The 20919-nt window shown below is 38.1% G+C and overlaps 2 protein-coding genes across 4 annotated transcripts in view; one reads left to right on the plus strand and one right to left on the minus strand.

The window, feature by feature from the left end:
• The window catches only part of LOC111508778 (coiled-coil domain-containing protein AGAP005037), a 407581-nt gene that overhangs the window by 79577 nt on the left and 307085 nt on the right, over window positions 1-20919 (minus strand).
• LOC111510197 (uncharacterized) lies at window positions 2804-16895 on the plus strand. 3 transcript variants are annotated; one of them, XM_023166093.2, is made up of 5 exons: window positions 2804-3248; window positions 9982-10149; window positions 10281-10386; window positions 10861-11069; window positions 15636-16895. In XM_023166093.2, exons 2-5 carry the CDS (start codon window positions 9988-9990, stop codon window positions 16320-16322), a joined length of 1164 nt encoding a protein of 387 aa, XP_023021861.2. In that variant the 5' UTR covers window positions 2804-3248; window positions 9982-9987; the 3' UTR covers window positions 16323-16895. The 3 variants fall into 3 exon arrangements, with proteins under 3 accessions (XP_023021861.2, XP_074025467.1, XP_023021862.2); XM_074169366.1 differs by having other exon boundaries at window positions 2804-3002; XM_023166094.2 differs by having other exon boundaries at window positions 2804-2975; window positions 15636-16894.

Raw genomic sequence — 20919 nt, forward strand, 5'->3', positions numbered from 1 at the left:
CCGCCAACGCTGATCTTCCACAGAACGATCTATTGGAGAAGACCACAAATCCAACATTTTCTCAATTTGAAATAGCACACTTGGACATGGACTGCCAATATACAATATCTTCGTTGGTGAGATTTTATATCTTCATAAAAACTGAAGAAAATTTCAAGTTGGGCTAATAATAACAAAACATAATTCATTTGTAGAAAGATTCGTGTCACTTTTCTCTAATAAAGTTTGGAGATCCACATGAATGTATTCAACTAACTTAGTTTGATTGATTTATCTTATACTGATATATGACAGAAGTATTTGGAAATTCTTCATGACAACATCACTTCGAGGTTCAACTTGGCACATTTTGAACCATACTTAATGCGAAGTCTTCCATTAGAGAATATTTTTTTCTAGAATATAATTCACGGGAAGAATTCGAACTCTTAGAGTCCCCCAGGGCTCAGTCCTAGCCCCTTTCCTATTCTTAATCTATGTTCACGACGCCCCCTTCACTCAAAAAAATCCTACAATATGCCAAGGACACAATTCTCTACTCCTCCGCCTCCAATACCCACATCTTACAAACACAATCCCAAACGATAAGCTAAACCACTTCGAGCACTGGTGCAACAAGTGGCGCATCAAGATAAACCCCTCTAAAAACCAAACCATCCTATTCAGACATCCTAATACCACTACTCGCCTCAGACTAAGTACTAACAATTGCACCTCAGACTGTTAGGAGAGAACCTCCACCTTCAGGACTCGGTATCCTACTTGGGGGTCACTTTCACAAGTAGCCTCAACTGGGAGACCAACCTTAGAGAAAGTCTGGACCAAGTGCGGAATAGATCCAATCTCCTAAATGCTCTAAGAGGCAAGCTGGGTATATGCGACAGTAAGACTCTTTTACACACGTACAAAATGTTCATAAGACCGATCTTGAATTATAAAGCCACGATCTACTGCACGCTCTCCCAGAGACGAACCCACCATACTAACAACCAAGAGACAAATCCAACGAAACATCCATAACCTCCCATTCCGATACCCCTCCCAAGATTTATATAACCGAATAAATATTACCCTAATCAGCTTGAGATTTCAGGAACTACAGGGACGATACGCTGCGAAAGCCATGAGAAGCAACAACACCGCTGCCATCAGCACCCTTACCACTCCTTGGACGCCATGTGGAGGACCCAGGAAGAATCTACCGTTACCCCCAGCCAGACTCCTGCAAGCAGTGGACGACTCGACGGAGCAAATCCGGAACATCCTTGAGGAGTACCCACTGGAGATCAGATAAAGGCAGCGTATGGCCTGGAACACCTTGAAGTCTCAGGCATACTTCCCCCGGCCCAACAAAAACCCGAACCCTCAACAACGACCACAGCCATAGAGCCGGACATTCCAACCAATGACGCAACTACAAACTCTGATAATTTTAATTTGAATTAAGGAACCCAACCCTGAAGAGGCATAAGCCTATAACAGCCTCCCTCATATTATTATACCTATGTAACTTATACTGTTGACCACAAATGAATGAACATTGAAATCAATCAACTCCTAGAGCTCCTACTGCTCTCTCGAAGCATCCTTAGGATTGATCTATATTGCTTTGAAATTTGAAATGTTTCAGGACTTTGAGAAGCTGCTTTCTTTGAAACTTCATGAAGGTTATTTTGGATGAAACGAGAACCTAGACATGGAACATTCGTGATCCAATACAAGGCAGTGTTGTTTCGATCCGCTGAAGGTCTCATCAGTGGTATTCAGCTAAACTCAGCTGTCTCCAAATGACGATCTTGAATAAGTATAGGCAATGACTTCTCCCCTCATGGAGTTGACATTCATGGAATCGACAGACAACTGAAGTCATGAATATCAAAGAAGAGCGAGACTCCACAAGGCGATCAGTTTTGAAGCCAAGCTTTGAAACTGACCACCAAGTTGAAGCCCAGCTGTGTCATTTTTTTTCACTGCAAGAAAACTAAATAAAACGACTTGACATGTTGTTTTATTAAATTCGAAACGTTGGCAAGAAAACAATTGTTTTTTTAAGAAAAAAATTGATCCTGTTACTCAATCAACCTTTATTCAAAAAAATTTTTCGATCACTGAACTAGCGGATTTATTATTATCATTTACATTATGGGTAGTAACTTGTTTTTGCCTTTTATGAAAATATATTGACTGAGTTTTTCCTGCATTTAGATGCAACGCATTCATGCAGATACAGTCATAAAGATCAGAAAGAACCCCATTGCTTATTTTTTCTATGGAATAATTAGATTTTTTGGAGATAAATCGTTGGGTTCGCTCCGAAGATGTCAGTAACATACATTGGGAATGGTATTGGGACCTCTACTGATCCTTGAGGAACACCTACAGTGAGGTATGTCTTATAATTATGTTGTTTTATGATTGTGACCTCATTGTAATTGTACTGAGTTATGTGACTTTTTCCATGCCTTCCCTAGGTCTACGGAAATGAAGATTTTTTTATTTTGATTTGATTTTGATCAAGATAATCGGAATACAGGCGGTCACTGATTTCTCAGTTACCCCTGGCAGACTCATGTAGTGGCGACGTGCGTACATGCCAAGGCAAGTCTTTCAAAATCAGTTATAGGCCATCAATTTCTAAAACGGTATTACTCTCACCCACTCTAGACCCTCGAACATTACCCAAATCGGCGGCTCGTACCTCGCTGAATTTCCAAAACCGGAGCAAATGAATCCGATGCACAGTTGCAATAAGCCGTTGTTCACGCTCTCCGTCCGCATAATCTGCTGGTATAAGAGTTAACCTTCTCAGGGTTTCAGTAAAGACTCCGACAGGCGGTTAGACAAGAAACCTGCAGAGATTCGATGGTGTTCGCGGTCTTATTAGGATTTCCACTCGAGCGGGCGTGTTGCGATGTGATCATAGAGAATTAGTGTTGGTGAATAATGTGTTTGATGTTCCGATGTGATTCAATTAGGTGAATATCTAGATCATTTACAGAGTGGTATGCATTATTATTGTTTTTCTTATATGCGAAAAGATGTGTTAGCAAAACATTGTTTTTATGATCGTGAGATGTTTCCTGATTTGTGAAATCCTAATTTCGTGAAACCAATTCTTAGATGAACTTGTGAGAATAATATGCAGACTTTGGACAAAATTGATTTATGTGGAAAAATTTATAGTGATTTTTTGGGACTTGTCGCAACGAAGAAAAAATCATTTGAGAATTCTATATAGGTAGAGACAGGTAAAACTTTCAGTTCTCCCTAATGAATTACTGCATGAATACAAAATATATTTTTAAGAACAATGTGCTGATTATCAGTAACTTGTCACATTCCATAATTTTGCCTCACAATATGAAACAGCTATATTTCACAGTTCTCTTCTGAAGAAATGTATTTCAAAATATTCAAAATGCTCCAATATATTTCAAAAGAAATATGTTTTTGTCGCCTATCGAAGGGATTTGTAAATGAGACAATTTGAAAATAAGACAATTTTCGAAAAAAGAACTGCGAAATGAAGTTAGTTCAATGATTTCGAAGTTGGAGCCCAATTTCAGCCTACGGAATTTCAAATTTCATTATATTAATTCATTAGCTTTTATTTGATATGTGAAATTATTTATCACAACAAGTTACTGAAAGTTGGCCTTTTGTACATCTTTAACTATAAACTCATTCATTACAAATTTTTCATATTTTTTATTGTGAAAGGTGAAAAGTGCAAAAGAAGGTCAATAAATATGCATATATTTAAATTTGAATTGCCTAAACTTTGAATTGCTTGATAATCGAAAGCTATAAAATGCCAACGCAATTTCTGTCAGTAATGAACAATTTATCGCACTTATTATTATCAATACAGATCAGTCTACTGCTGAAATTTAATTCGGTTTCTGTTGCTGGATCTATACTTTATTGAAAAGAAAAACAAAAAATTCATAAAAAAGATCATTTTTGTACAAGTTTTCATTACAGAATATATCAAAATTATAATGAATGATATATTTGGAGCGTGGATGTTTTTAAAATATATCAATATCCTTAATAGAGTGGTGTATAATATTTTTGTGGTTCTGATGGCCAAAAAGCTTCGTTACACAGGCATTTTTCATAGAATCAATCACGATCATGGAAATGTTCCTTGATTTGAGGATACATAGTTTCATAAAACTCATTCATAATAGTGGTTTGTAAGATGAATTGAAATTCAATTTGGATGTCCAGAAATGCTAGATTGCTTGATTACTCGAAAGCTACCATGTGAAATAAAACGTTCCAATTAGTAAAAAATACGGTTTTTGTCAGTAGACGTGATCCCTAATACATTTGTTACTATTAAATTAGTGATGAAATTAGAACCGATGAAAATGAAAAAACGTCTGAAAATTATATGCAAATTGGAGTGAAGTTGTTTTTTCAGTAAATGTTGACGTATGAACCATTTTTCTCAATATTTGCCAATTTATCAACAGTACGATGAAAAAAGCTAAAACCATAATTGTTACCAAAGCCTCTTTAAAAAATGTACTTCACAAAAATCAAATTATAATACTCATACGATTTTTCATAATACAGTGTTGGCAAATGATGACAATTTTAAATGCAAAAATGTCTCAAAGTCGAGAAGATGATGAAACAGTACCTACAACTTAGTAGTATGATTATGAAATAGTTCAGTTATGTCAGTTTCTATTATGAGATGTCCAAAATTAGTCATTTCCTGATGATGCTAACTTGGTTAGCAAAACATGCAATGGGAGACAGTGTTTATTGGACATTCTATATGTTGGTAGTCATTTTTGTTGAATAATTTTCATTATTCTCAACATGAATCAATCATCAAATTTTCCCCACGCATCGTTGATACACCTTGTATAATATAATATCTCAAATATCTAACATGAGAAATACACGGAAATACTAAAATTTTCGGTTCATCATGAATTTTCATACAAAAAATTCATATTTCTCAGAAAACTCATAATAGACACTCTTCAATAAGTCTAGTCTATGATATTACGACAAAAGCATTATTTTTTAGTTTTTACCTCTGAAACGGACTGGATCATTTTTTTTATTTTATGCTACAATTGAACGTGAAACGGCAAATGCATGTAGAATTTGGTATTCAGTAATTTCTGTCACCGGTATTTCAACAATTAAGATATTGAAATAAAACTGATTAGGACAGAGTTTGTTTAACAGGTCAATGAACCACCACTGTACCCAGAAGAATAGATGAAAAAACTGAATGGAAAACATTTTTTCATAGTCATATTATATTTTTGGTCTATAGAAGATGCTGTATCGGAAAAATGTATCTTCGTCAGTATATATGCCGGTATGTTGAAAACATTTTGTCTTGTCGTCGTTGCTAAGACTTCGAAATATAATATTCGTCCTTGCAGTCAACGCATATATAAATGATGGTGTCTTTCGCAGTAGTAGACGAAATGGCCTACAAGCCCAGATTTTGTTCATTCTAATATATTTGTGTAATTGATGACTTGTTTATTTTGTGAAAATTCATGAATAAAAACACTTTTTCTAATTTCCACAAGTTTTGGGTTTTATCCCATTATCAAGTATAAAAATTCACTTATACATTTGAAATCTAAAATCCAGGTTGCATAAGGAGTTTGTAGTTGTGCTGGATGGAAAGGTAATTGAATGAACAGGGGGGTCAAGTATAAAATTCAACACTGGAGATTATAGAAATTACTGGGGTCGTCAAACTTATAAATTAAAGAGTGGAGACCTATACATGAACCGAGTTGTTCTTTCAGGGTTATAAATTCCGGTTTCATAGAAATCCAAACAAGAATGAAAAAATCAGGCATATATAGAATACAGTGTGGAGAATGCTCTGCAGTATATACAGGCCAAACCGGTAAAAATTTCAACGAAAGGCTTCGTTAACACATCTGTTCGGACAAAAAATCAACAGTGTATGAACATCTGCCAGAATCAAAACACAAAATAAGTAAAGATAATCTCAAAATCCTATTCTCTTGTGATAAAGGGAAGAAAGTTAATTTGTTGGGAGCCATGGCAATGAATAAATCGATTTTTGTAGGTCTCTACTTTCAAATTCATAAGTTTGACAACCCCGGTAATTTTTATAATCTTCAGTGTTGAATTTTATATTTGGAATCCCTGTTCATTCATTCACTTCCCCATCCAGCTCACCTATAAACTCCCTATTTATTCTGGTTTTCAGATTTCAAATGTATTAGTGAGTTTTTATACTTGATAATGGAATAAAATTCAGAACCAGTGGTAAAAATAAAATAACCAGTGGAAATTAGACAAGAGTATTTTCATTCATTTCATCAAAGGTCTCCAATATTTCAACAGTATTAGAGTAACACATCATTGCGATATTTACACTGAACAATACACATAACTGAGAAAGTAAAATATCTGATCGTTTGTAATTTCACTTCAATTCAAAGTGACAACCGACTGACAGCTGTTTCGGTTTTTGGGTCTCGTCAGTGCCAGGTTTGACAGATCTTTCACTGAAGACAAACTATCAGCTATTGGTGTGACCTCTATTTTGTCACCAACAAATTTCACGTTTCTAATGCTACCATGGAACATCTGGGACAACTTCAATGTGCAGAAAAAGGTTGAGCTTCTGTAGAATATCGCCCACGGATCGGCTGTATGCATTTCTGAAAGTGTGGTGGTAAGGTACATCCACTAAGAGATTGAACCAAGAACCAAGAGATCTTCAATTCCGATATCCGTTACCTGACATGATTATCCAAAAATTACCAACATATGGTATATGCCTCATTCAGACACACGTCCACCATTATGAAATGTGTGCCAAAGAAATCGGAAATTCATTAAATCTTTGCGTGCACTGATACGACCGAACACTTCGAATTCGAATTCTTGAGCACACTCAGACGTGACAAGTAGTTACTGTGAATTCAAAAAATCTGGGAATGATCGTCAACTTTCTATTATTGCGATACTAACGCGTGTTTCGAATAGGATAAAAACTCATTCAGCCTTCAATTATATGAATGGGAGATCAAGCGAACGATTGAAAGAAAACCGCTCTTTTTATCCACCATGTGTTTCGATCAGCGCGAAATGAGGAAATTATATTGATGGCAGCGAAGGAAACAAGTTCAAGACTCCTTCATTTGATACAAAAAGAGTCTTGGAATCATTGAATATGAAACGGATCAACATGGCACGTGAAGGTTGATTATTTATTTTGTCTACACAGGTCAGTTTTTATGAAAACAATGGGTACATCCTTGTCTCGTGGATGCAAGGGTGATTTTTTAAGAGGTATAGGATTTGATTTTCAAAACAACACAAACAATTTGAGAAAATTGATGAAATCTTTATTAAAATCGATATAACGATCAATATAATTTGATGTTTGAAGATTATTTCATGCAAATGTTGTCCGCGGCTCTACTTTAGATGACCCATGCACAAGGTCCAATTTTGGCACACTCTCTCTAACATAGGTATCAACCGGTATTTCATGTATAAATGCTTCAATATTGGCTTCCAGAGTGTCAGTCGTTGTTGGTTTATTCCTGTAGACATGAGCCTTAACATGACCCCACAAGAAATGATCCAAAGGCGTTAAATCACACGATCTAGGCGGCCAATTGACGGGTCCCAAACGTGAGATGAACTGTTCACCGAAGGCAACTCTTGATTGGGCCATTGTTTCGCGTGCCGTGTGGCATGTGGCACCGTCTTGTTGAAACCACATGTCAGACATGTCCAATTCTTCTATTTTGGGCAACAAAAAATCGGCAATCATAACACGGTAGCGCTCGTCATTCACAGTGACGTTCCGGCCAATGTCATCTTTGGAAAAGTACGGCCCGATGATGCCACCGACCCAAAACCCACACCAATGCTGGCGGCTGGTCTTCACTATAGATGCGGCAATTTTGCTTGTTAACGTATCCATTCAACTAGAAATGAGCTTCGACGCTGAACACAATTTTTCGATAAAAATGTGGATCTTTCTCCAACTTTGCCAGCGCCCATTCACCAAATGTTAGATGTTGTGTGAGGTCGTGTGGCTTCAATTCTTGCACCAGGTATATCTTATAAGGTTTTACACCCAAATCCTTCCGCAAAATTTTCCACGTAGTGGAGTAACAGAGGCCAAATTGCTGCGAACGGCGGCGAATCGACATTTCACGGTCATCACGGCCACTGGCGGATACATCCGCAATATTTTCTTCGGTCCTCACTCTACGTATGCGTGTTGGTGGTTCAATGGCCAATAATGTAAACTGGGTTCGAAATTTAGTCAAAAGCTTCCGAATAGCTCCCTCAGTAGGCCGATGAAACTGCCCATGAATTGGAAGAAGTACACGATGCACTTTCTTCAGCGAGCAGCATGAAATTTGATCATGATTAAGTCGATTTATGGTTAAATTATAGACCAAACTGAACAATTTTGATAGTGACACAAGACACGCTTCACGCAAAAAAATCACTCATGATAATATTAACGGAACAACTACTTATATGAAAAATCTTTTCTGGTTTCCTTCTGGAACTGAGAAAGCATGCTCTGTAGTTTTGTAAATATAAGTTGCTCCAAAGTATTTTGTCCGTTTTGAGTCTACTTCAAACTGTAATATCTCATTCATATTAGTCAGTGGGCTATGCTTGGAGACTGGCAGTAAACATTTCTAAAGAAATGAACTTCTGTTGGCCAATGCCAGCCACTGCTGAAGCAATTTTCGTTGCATATCGTCTATTTCCTCACAATAAGACTCCGCTGTGATTTTGACCTGGTTGCAGACAGTAGCAGTGAATAAATGACACCAGCCGCTGACCACCATCCAATAACCATGGGTGACACATTGGTGTCCAACCACTGTCTTCTGGTATCATAGATGGTCCACTTCTCACCACACGTGAGGATTCGACCCAAAAAAGAACCGTTTTGGCAGTGCAAAAGCAAAGAAGAACAGACTTCGGAACGTGACATATCATGTCGATCGTTCAAATCATGGTGCAGCCTTTTAACATCTCCAATGTGTTTTAAACCATCAACATCCGCATGGAAGCTGACGCCTTGTTCTTCTGCTATCCCACGCACCTTTTGTGATTGATGAGTCTCCACCAAGGTCCTCAAATTCTTGTCCTGGAGTTGCTGTAGCCCCACTTTGGGGCTCATTGTCGGGGATGAAATCTTCGGAACGAAATTTTGCAAACCAACGTCATACAGTGCGTTCATCAACACTATCATTGCCAAATACCTGGTTAAATTTTTGGGGCTGTTTGGGCAGAGCTTTGGTTCATATTGAATTCGTAGAGAAAAATTGGCTGGAAATTGCTCAACGGTATTATATAAGCTGAAAGGAGGCGAAAAATTAAATTTCTAAAGAAATGAACAGTATCAAAGCAGAGAGTAGAAAATTCTCTATTGATCAGTGAATACCACGACAGAATAGAGTGAATGAATATTGGAGATACAGAAACACACAATATTTAAACAAACCAAACTTTTGAAACAACCAATTTGATTGTCAAATATGAATTATCAGAGACAATTGAGTTCAATTTCGTTCTATCTAAGTTTTGTATTTCTTCTTGTTGTGATTATCAGTATGAAAATTGTCTATTTTTTCACCACAATACATTTCAAATAAAACTGGATCTCATGAAAATATATTCAATCTACAATCTAGACAATCCGAAATAGAACAAACGGACGTAGGTCATCTCGGTACAAAATAATTAGGCCCAAGTTCATTATGATTATGGTTAATTTTATCAACCACCTCAGTATAAACCCCAATTTATAACCAAATTAGATGAGGACCATGTGCACGTAGCGGAGAAGAGTAATATTTTGCAAAGAAAAATGTTGATGTATTGTACCAAATGAAACACTGGAAACTATATTGTGGAAAATTATCGACCGGTGTCAAGCGAGTTATAGTCTGAAATGCACATTTTTTTCAGCCCAACATGGTGTGTAAGTTGGTGACCTTGGCCATTATCTTATATTCCTTCACCGGATCCGATGGTATAATCCGCAGCAATCCCAGAAGTTTTGGAAAACCTCCCAAATACTTTGATCCGGAATATACCATAAACAAAGTTTCATTGACTCAAAGAGGTTATATACAGGTAAAGATCATTATTTATAGGTTCAAAATTATTTCAATTTCTTTTTTCATTGGAGTCAATGGACTCTTCCGAAGGCTCGTATTCGATTTTTTCAACCTCGGTTTGCTCACTTAAATTCTGATTTTTTTCAGTTCCTGAGATATATTACTGAAGTACCTCCATTGACTGAATATACATTCTGTATATGGATGCGGAGTCACAATTTGACACACAATCATCCTATTTTATCATATTCAAGTAAGTATGTTCGAATAAGTATATCTGTTTATGAAAAAAAATCGATTACTATCGAAGATTGAATATTACTATATTGTATCTCAAACTTGAGAAAACATCTGATAATAATTGTATCTTTATATTAGCAAAACCAACATATTGGTTATTCAGTTATTGTTTCTTGAAACATTTTCGAACTTCTGGAAAGAAAGCTACATGGAGCCTCTTCATAAAATGGTTCTCGTTATAATGTTGTCAATTTCAGGGTTATTTGCAAAGTTGGCCTTCATTGTCTTATCACCAGAAACGTTTCTATGATATTGAAGACATCATGAATAATCAACAACCTAGAAGATCATTATGACTGTTAGTCATACTCGGGAGATGTTGATATTGTAGAATGGGGTTGCAAGAAAAGATATTCAATTAGATTTTTGATAATACTACTTATTAGCGAACAGATACTTTTTCTAATACAACTTTTTTTTGTTCCAGAACATGAGGAAGAAAGACGTATAAGAGTATGGATCAGTCCATATGGGAAGAATGTAAACCTCGAAATCCTAAACCAACAAGTCTTCGAGGTACCCGTGAACTTAGTGGAGGGACATTGGTATCATATTTGCCAATCATGGTCTTCCAATCAAGGTGCCTGGCATCTCTATTTCAATGGTAAATTGAAATCGAGTGGGATTTTTCCCAAGGTAAATACTATAGACGTGTTTTTCCAAAAGTAATTTTTTGTGATTAGGTAAAATCAACCAAACAACATTAGTAAAAATAACCTCACAAGCCCAGGGAGAACTATTGGTCAACTTGATGTTAGATGTTTTCTTAATGAACAGTGCCTACTGTTCAGCGATACAGTTAGGCTAGGTCAAATGTGAGTGGGTCTATTCGACCCTCCACTGCAACCCGTAAAGGTTCATTGTGGGTCACGCCTATTCACACTCGACCAAATAAACGCAGCTTCCTGCTGAAGCCGATTATTGGTAAGTGATCTTTCAAGTCAGATAGTAAGAGTGCGCCAAACTCTGAGAATCAAATTAGGTGCGCACTGTCTTCCGACAGTCCGTGTTCCTGCATATGATGATTCAGAAGGCCTACTAGCCATCTTAGTCCATCCCTACTGTAATCCAACAACTTTTCGGTTTTGAATTTCGAATGGTGAATAAACGCCTTGGAGTGAGCCAATCCTGAAAGATTTTGCCAGAAGTTCATATATCTTCTTGCTATCTAGGTGTTCAAGGTTTGTTTAGCAGAGTCTGAAACACGCTAATGACAGGTTCTGGTCCGATGAAACTGTTTACAGCACCCTCCTTCGTAAGGGAGTCAGCATCATCATTTCCTTCCAGGCCAGTATGGCCAGGAATTTGAACTAGAGACAATTTGCGAAGTCTCCCTATTGAGGAGGTAGTTACTACAGTTATGGGCCCCCTATGGAGATGTTACCGTGTGTTCCTAGGTGAATTTTCCAAGTACAATTCATGAACCCATGTCCTGATCTTGTATTCCGTCTCAAATCCCACAGTTGATTCTGGCCCATAACACAAGATAGTGGTAGAATATTCAGTGTTTTGAAAAATAGTTGGCAGTGGTTTCTATATCTGATTCCAGCTAATCATCTCACTCCGCGTTTTTGTAGCCCAAATTTTCAAAATCGACAAATTGACCCCTCAAAACTGATAGATGATAAATAGCAGGGGTCTTGTAACAAAACCCTGCGGTTCTCCATTCACTTTTGTTCACCTTCTAGCTACAATGCAAAAAAAAATATTGGCGTGCCTTTTCTCTGTATCTGTAGAGTAGGGAGGGTGAGTGTAAGGCCACATGTGACCCATTGTACATCCTCCCGAGAAGTTGTCCTCCTAGGTCATCGTCCATCCTGTCCTTTTCAGGAAGGTGGACAGGTCACTGGAAAACTTCTCCTTTGTATCGGCAGGTGTAGGCCAAGACTCGTCAAACACACACTCTCTTATTGACAATAACTCCGGGCACTCGCACAGGACATGTCTGACAGTCTCATCTTCTTGGTCACACATCGTGCATAGAGGTGTGTCCACTAGCCCCATATTATGGAGGTGTTTTCTTAGTTGACAGTGGACAGTCAGAAATCCTACTGTTAGGCGTAGATTTTTCCAGGTCATCGCCAGATATTTCTACGGCGCCATCTTCCCAGGGTCGCCCAAGGTGATCCTGGCTGGATTGCATCCTTTGATTCCATTCCATCTCTTTAAGGATTGAGCATGGGTGTAATATTTGACTAGTTCCGCACTTGTCGAAGTCATCAGGCCGTGCCACTGGGTCCTAAAATTCTTAGTCGAGCCGCTTCCTTGGCTAAAGAGTTGGCAATGCGATTACCTTTACTCCTGTCGTGCCCTTACCCACCTCAGGATAATATTATTATCTACCGAGGCTTTGGCTGAATCTTGGCGACACTCTAATACTAGCCCTGAGGTTTTACGTTGTCTGTCCAAGACTGATAGGGCTTGTTTGCTGTCAGTGCAGATTGTTATGTTTCTACCAGAAATTCCTTTCCTGGTTATTTCTTTTGTGGCGATTGAGATACCAGCCAGTTCTGTATGGACTACGCTGGTATTTCTTCCCATTACCCACTTAATCCTTAGGCTTAGGGATCTGGAGTACACTACACATTCTTAGCCTCATGGCGTGCGTTAAAGGAAACTTGTTAATGGAAATCGACCAATCTGAAAATTTTTCTGGAATATTTTTGTCCAGAAGTTCATAAAATTTCATTTTTTGAAAGCTTGGTATAAATCTACATACATTGACTGTTACAATCCGAGCTTTTGTATTTGGTTCTGTCACATGCGGATGGAAAGTGTCAGTGTAACTGAATTTCTTGAAGCAATATGATCAGCTACATAATTATTGAATGTTGTGAAACAGAAAACATTTTCATGCATTCACGATACCATCGTTTTCCTTTTTCCTAATCGGATTTTCATTGGCATGCTGTGCTTATTACCGTAACACGTTCCATGACCTGTTGAGAACTGTTAATTGGACCAGTTATGTTTTGAAATATTCGCGGATATTTCCTGTGCTGTAGGTTCTAATTACATACACGGAAATGGTCATGGATCTCGTTAGACTGGGCTTTCTAATTAAATTGAAAGCGTTCGAAAATGAGAGCTATAAGTTCAAAATTGTTTCGAATATTTGATAATGAGGTAGATGAGAAATTTCTGCTGTACTTTGGAAAAATATTATTAGGAACCTTTGTTAAACCTCATATGAAATAGTAACATACTTTTAGTCGCAAATGTATTGGAAAAAAACATAAAGGTCCAGCTCATCAATATGCAAAAAAGCATTGCCCTTAGTTGATTGAAATCTAATAAATGGTTGGGTTAGGTCCAAAGTAGGTAGGTACTCACTTTAGACCAAATAAACCCAGCTTCTTAACGAATCCGATCAGTTTGTCTTCAAGATCAGATGGTGAGAATACGGCTCTGTCGAACTCTAAACACCTGATTCGGTCCCCACCGGGGCAGGCATGAAGTATGTATTCTGCTGTTCCATCATTTTCCAAACAGATGCGACCAACACTGTTTTCCGACAGTCTGAGTCCCTGTATATGCTGATTCAACTGACAGTGACCTGTAAGAAGGCCTCTTAGGTCGTAGTTCATCCCTACTATAGTCCAACAACTGTTTGGTAGCAAGCTTCGAAGGAGGAATTGAAGCCTTGGAGTGAGCCAATCCTGGAAGATTCTGCCAGAAGTCCATGAATCTTCTTGCCATCCAAGGTGTTCAATCTTTGTTCAACAAAGCCCAAAGCGATGCCAATGACAAGTTCTGGTCCGATGAAGCTGCTTGCAGCACCCTCCTTTGCAAGAGAGTCAGAGCCTCATTGTCTTCTAGGACAGTATGGCCAGTAATCCAGACCAGAGACAATCTTTTCATTGAGGAGAATGGTTTTTGGCAATTTGCTATCAATTTAGACGTTGATCAGTAGGAGCCAAGAGCTTCCAACACCGCTTGACTCTCCAAGAATATTTTTATCGACCTGTGTATGAGGTTGGATTCTTCCAATCTCCCCGCACAATATTCAATAGCGTAAATTTCCGCTTGAAATACAGTCGCATAGATTCCTAGGCAGGTTGATATCTTTGTTCTGGGTCTGCGAATGAAAACACCTGCACCAGAACAAATTGAATGGAATGGAGTCTTGGGAAGTTTAGAAAATATCAAATCTCCTAAGTGGGGTGGCATAACATCGATAAAACAGAGACTGAATATTCTCATGGTAGCTTAAAAATAATAATAACTGACTGATTGAATTCGCAAGACAAAACACGACTTTGTTTACATTCTAAAGGTGGATTCCTTCAAGTTCCAAAAATTGAGTTGTCAAAATAAGGAATACTTTGAAGACTTTCTGTCGTGGGTGACTGTTTTTGTCAACAATGAAATGTCCCGTCGGCAGGCGGAACAAAAACAAGAAACTTCCCAGATAGGTATGGCATATCTGTAATTTGTATTCTGTTTAAACATTTTTAGACTTCATTAGAAAATCACGAAACGATTATTCCAGTTCCACCATTCATGAAATCTAACATAATCTTATCCGTTCCATAATCTATTCGTCTTCTTAACAATGATCTCATTTAGTATCTTGATTTTTTTCGCTTTCGCTTCTTTCACTCAAAAGATTTCATTATGAAAATATCATATCCCATCATAAAAACACATTCTCCAAACTTTTTCTGCTTGTCTTAGAAATTGCTTCAATAAGTCATGCGGTTGCAGCTAGTCTGAAGTCTTTCAAATTTTTTTTGTGGGTGTTCGTTCTCTAAATATGATGAAGCTTTTGACGATGATCGAATCTGGAAAGTGACAAAATAAGCGGTGCTATCATTGCCAGTCTTGTACATTGGCTAGTTGAACTCTATTGAATTTTTGGTATCCGTATCCAGATATTACATCCGCTTTTGACCAGTTTCAGAGGCATATACTGCTGGAACCCGATTCGGCCATTGAATTTCACCTTCGACCCATCTATACTTTGGTGTTCATTGGGTTCATTAGGAAAATTCACCAGCTTTCATTTACGGGTGCTGATGTGGGAAATTTTTCGTAACCACTGCTATCTTTTCATACTTCATCCAAATATTCATTGAATAGTACAAATCATAGTATAGTTCCCCCGTTGATTATTGAAAATTCACAACTGATTATTTAATCATCGATCGTGAACTGTATTCTATCCAATAACTCCATTTCAATACAAATTTTTGTTTTCAGTTGCGCGGAGTCCTTATCCAAGGTGGTGGAGACATCGTCGTCGGTCAGGAATACACTGACTTTGACAAAGGTCTAGAAGATGGAATAGAAGGAGATATTTTTGGATTCAACTTCGTGTTATCTTCAAGCTCGAATTATTTCAAACAGGCCAACTACATATCCAAGAAGCAGTATGAACCACCCAGAAGAATAAACTCGTATGGAGGATTATCGTACGCAAAACATCAGCAATTGTATCCTATCAGTTCGGTTGGTCCGGAATTAACTACGGAGAGCCTAGGCCAGGACACTACCAGTTCAAATCAAGTGCAGCTAGATGAAGTACCAGATGTAGTGAGCTACCTTGGTGCCCCAGCTAATCGGGATCCGAAAGGACTCCTGGACATTTTCAGGAATACCTTCGATTTCTTCGATGAAGAACCTACTAAAATAAAAGTTGTGCAAGTGTTGAAACCAAAGCGACAGACTTTCTACAACCCTCTCCAGAGGTCGAGTCCCTCAAGGGTATCGAACGATATAAGTGAGGTTAGGAAGCCGCTCGGGCTACTACTGGTAGAGATGAGTTTTGATTGTGGTTTTAAAAAAGGTGCGCCTCTTAATGGAAAAGGGGTGCTGATTAATTGGACAAAGTCACCTGTGAGGGTGTTTGGTGGAGCTATTTTGAAAAGTGTACCTCCGTTTTGTTAATAATAATGGTTGTTTTCAATAAAGGAAAGGAGAGATGAAAAAAATTTTTATAAATAAAGAAAATGTTGGTGGTGAAACGACCAATGAGTGAAACTGAAGAAGCTCAAAAAACTATTATAAATATATTTTAAATACAAATGGTAACATGATTGAAAGCTTATTTGAAATAAACGTTGGATTTTTGAAAGAAAATAACAGATGTACAATACGTTTTGGAAAAGAGTGTAACCACATTTTAATATTTCACTTTCACTCCCGCTCAGAATAAAAAATAAAAACCTAGAGAAACCATTGAATGGAAATATACGGATTTACTCGAAAATAGGTAATTGAATCATGATAGCGTTTTTGGTCTGAATTCCTTTCACCTTTCGATTTGTAAACAGCATGAGGATAATTCATTTATTCCAAGTCCTAGTTGAAGTAACAAAAATGATCTCTTTTCTATTTATTATTTATACACGTATTTGTTATCTATGGAGTATACTCTTCAATTCAAAAAACCCTACTGAAAAATTATTATTTATTATGTTTTTGTCAATATAGTTGTATTTTGGGTTGCTATGTTTTTCATTTGATGGAGGTTATGTGTAGTCGAAGATTATATTGATGCTGACTGATAATAATGTCTAAAATTATTGAAGTATTCATTTTTATCACATTACTCTCCTTTCATTTCGATTTTCAGGCAAAGACGTAACCCACAATTGATCCTCAGTTTTATCTCACTTAACTTCATTTCACTTTGAATACAACAAACATTTTAACAAAACTTCAACTATTATTTGAATGTCTATCGCCTCACGAGATCATTTCGTGTACTGCACTGTAGCTTCCACTTGATTGTGTCGATATGCTCGCGGAGAGCGTTTGAATATCGCCGCATTATTCTCGCTACTTCTCGAGTGGCGGGGAATCATCGTGCATTCGCGCGCTCTCAGCTACGTCACCATTGGTTTATGGCCACCAGTGGCGGCCGGAGTTATTTTCTTTCGGACATGATTCACAACAAAACTATTATTCCTATTGACCTTTCAATTGACATATATTGTCTTGCATATTATGATCTGTGATTGTTCACAAATATTGGCATTTCGTCTATAATCTTCCTCCGGTTCCTTCTTTTACCAAAAAATTATACTTGATGAATCATTCGAATTATTGTTTAGTATAGAAATAGTAACATTATATTTTCGTGTCATCTGCATAGGTATGTATTTGAAAGTGCATAGGAATGTATTTGAAAGTTCTTGAATACATCGGAAAAATCAAAGATATAAATAAAAAAAAAGAGAGGTGCAAGTAATGAACCCTGTGGTTCACCATTTAACATTTTTGTTCCGATGATACGTGGATTGTTCAGAAAATGAAGGAGAATGTTCGAATTTCGCGGACTACGTATATCCGATTGATGACTTTTTTGATTTTCTGTACACTCAGCTAATCAATTTGTTTGTGAGAGGCATAAAAGAACTGTTTTGCGTGTTTAGCGATTTTCTACTATCGAAAAAAATTATTCAGAGAGTTTGCATAAAATTTTGTGTGAAAAATGGAATCAGGTACTCGAAAACACTTGAAATGTTGACAGTGACTTACGGTGATTGTACTCTGAGTCAGAAAAATGTTTACAAGTAGTACAAGCTTTTTACCAAAGGCCGCGAAGATGTGAATGCCGACACTTGTCCTGGACGCCCCAGCATAGCAACAACCGATGGAAATGTTGAGAAAGTGGAGAAAATTGTTATGGAGAATGGTCGAAACAGTATTAGAGGAGTTGCTGAGGATGTCGACGTATCGGTTGGCTCATGCCATGCAATTTTTTAGTAAATTCTGGGCATGCAGCGTGTGTCAGCGGAGTCCGGTTCGAAATTGCTGAACTTTGAACTGCTCACGAATTGTTGAATGACGTCAACGGCCATCCAGATTTGCACGTCATATGCTTCGTCATAACTTGTGACGGAAGTGATGCAATTAAACCCAGGTTTGTGTTCAATAAACCCTAAAAAATACAAATAAAACAGAGCAGAACCGTCAGATGATATAAAAATGCAATACGCATATATACAGAGGGCTCAAAAATCTAAGAAGGCTCAAGATGTGGAGTGTATTCCAGATCACTTAGCCTAAGGATAAGGTGGGGAATGAGAAAAAACACCAGCGTTGTCCAAACAGAACTGGCTGGTATCTCAATCGTTGAAAAAAAAAAACCAGAAAAGGAATTTCTGGCAAAAATATAGCAATCTGTACTGACAGCAGACTAGCCCTATTAGCCTTGAACGTGTAACCTCAGGGCTAGTACTAGAGTGTCACCAAGATTCAGCCAAAGCCTCGGTAGATAATAACATTATCCTGAGGTAGGTTAAAGGGCACGACAGGAGTGAAGGTAATCGCATTGCCGACTGTTCAGGCAAAAAAGCGGCTGGACTGAGAATTTTAGGACCCAGTGATACCTACGGCCTGATGACTTCGATAATCGCGGAACTAGCCAAACGTCATACCCGTGCTCAATCCCTAAATAGATGGGATATAATCAAAAGACGCAATCTTACTAGGATCACCTTGGGCGACTCTGGGAAGCTGGCGCCGAAGAAATATCTGACGATGACCAGGAAAAATCTACACTTAACAGTAGGATTTCTGACTGGCCAGTGTCAACTAAGGAAACACCTCCATAATATGAGGCTAGTGGGCACACCTCTACGCAGGATGTGTGAATAGGAAGATGAGACTGTCAGGCATATCCTATGCGAGTGCCCGGAGTTATCGTCAATAAGAGAGTGTATGTTAGGCAAGTCTTGGCCTACACCTGCCGATATAAAGAGATGCCTCCCAGTGACCTGTCCACCTTCCTGGAAAAGACAGGATGGACGATGACCTACGAGGACAACTCCTCGGTAGAATATACAATGGGTCACATGTGGCCTAATGCTGTGGGCTTACACTCACCCTCCCGACTCTAGAGATACAGATAGAACTGGTGACTAATCATGGGTTTATGGTTATGACGTCAATACCAAAGTTCGATCTTCCCAATGGAAGAGCATAGGAGAGGAGGTGACTACTTTGAAGGGGGCAACATAGAAATTGATGGATGAATGAATATTTTTGAGAGAGGAAATTCTCCTCATTTTTAAAACAGACAGCGTTTATTATTATTGAACTTATTCGATTGCCATGAAAATATTGGAAAAATTCACAACTTTTTTGTCGAATTCGTACTAACAAAGTTCTGCGCATATTAAAGCATAGTTCATGACATAATGGGTAACACCACGGGTGTAACTTGATTCATGTCTTATGCATGTATAATGTCATCAGTATTATTGCAGATTTTGTAATAATTGTAGTTGGGAAAAGGTGGAACTTGAACCTGTGGCGTAAAGTAAATCCAAAACAAGCAGAACACCAGAATTGCAGCACTGTTCTCAACGCGACTTTTATCAAGCAAGTAGCACAGTTTCTGTTTGTTGTTTCGTTGTTGTTGTTGTTTCGAATGATCGTGGTTGTTCAAAAACAGATATTTTCGAAAAATGTTCACAACTTGTAATGATATTTAAACAATATTCATCATCAAATCATTTCACTACTCTCATCTTTCCGGTTGGAGACAATATCATCCAATGCCACACCACAACGATATATCAAATTCTCTTGAAGTGCTGATCGATGAAAACCGACGAAGAAATCTAAAAATAATTCCAAATAACGTGTCCGCGGAGCCATTATTCAAAATCACTCCCATTCAGGAGTTTATTGATCAAACTCGAGCAGAACGATGACGTGAATAGCTTCCAATTTCGGAAATGGTTAATAATTGTGAGGCGTCATGACGTACGAATTGAGCAGACCAAACATCACTTGACGCCAAGTTGAATGGAGTTCGATTAGAGAAGGAACTTCTCAGATTGGTTTTACATACGATCAGTGGCGTACCGTAAAGCAGACACAGAATACTGGAAGTCAATGTCATCTTGTTTAGAAGTTTTCACAAACTTGAGCAATCATATGTAACAAGGATCAATGTCTTCAACACTGACTTTGAATTTTGCAATAGTATATGGTTCAAGTTACTTTATTTCGACTTTTCACTTCCAAAGTGGAATATAGGTTAGGTTAGGTCCAATGTGAGTGGGTCTATTCGACCCTCCACCGCAACCTGCAAAGGTTTATTGTGGCTCACACCTATAAACACTCGACCAAATAAAACCAGCTTCTTAACGAAGCCAATTCGTTTCATGCTGAGTGGTCGTTCAGGTCAGATGGGAAGAATACGGCTCTGACGAACTCTAAACACCTGATTCAGTCCCCAGCGGGGCAGATACAACATATATGCTCTGCTGTTTCATCGTTAATGGGTCGGATAGTCGGATAGTCAAGGTGCAAGATTCCCACCTTGATACCCGTGACAACCTTCCCATATGAGGGTTTTTGCACGTCAGCTACACCTGATGATGCCTTAGATTCAACCGTGCAACAGATTCTGCGTACGCCGCTCAAGGATTTGGTGCAAAGCGATTTTATAAGGTATCCCACTTTCGAGAAAACGACTCAGTCGTTTCCTGGCTGCACCACCAAACCTTTTTTTTTTAGGTTCAGT

Source organism: Leptinotarsa decemlineata, unplaced genomic scaffold (assembly GCF_025532065.1).
Source record: "Leptinotarsa decemlineata unplaced genomic scaffold, Ldec_3_MD MMD2_P_RNA_scaffold_5, whole genome shotgun sequence".
Taxonomy (NCBI): Eukaryota; Metazoa; Arthropoda; class Insecta; order Coleoptera; family Chrysomelidae; genus Leptinotarsa; species Leptinotarsa decemlineata.

What these genes read in the sequence shown, in the direction of transcription:
- LOC111510197 (XM_023166093.2), top strand. Translation starts at nt 9,988, where the DNA reads ATGGTGTGTAAGTTGGTGACCTTGGCCATTATCTTATATTCCTTCACC. An exon ending in CTCAAAGAGGTTATATACAG is followed by an intron (nt 10,150 to 10,280) that starts GTAAAGATCATT and finishes GATTTTTTTCAG; the next exon opens with TTCCTGAGATATATTACTGA. An exon ending in CGAGTGGGATTTTTCCCAAG is followed by an intron (nt 11,070 to 15,635) that starts GTAAATACTATA and finishes TTTTGTTTTCAG; the next exon opens with TTGCGCGGAGTCCTTATCCA.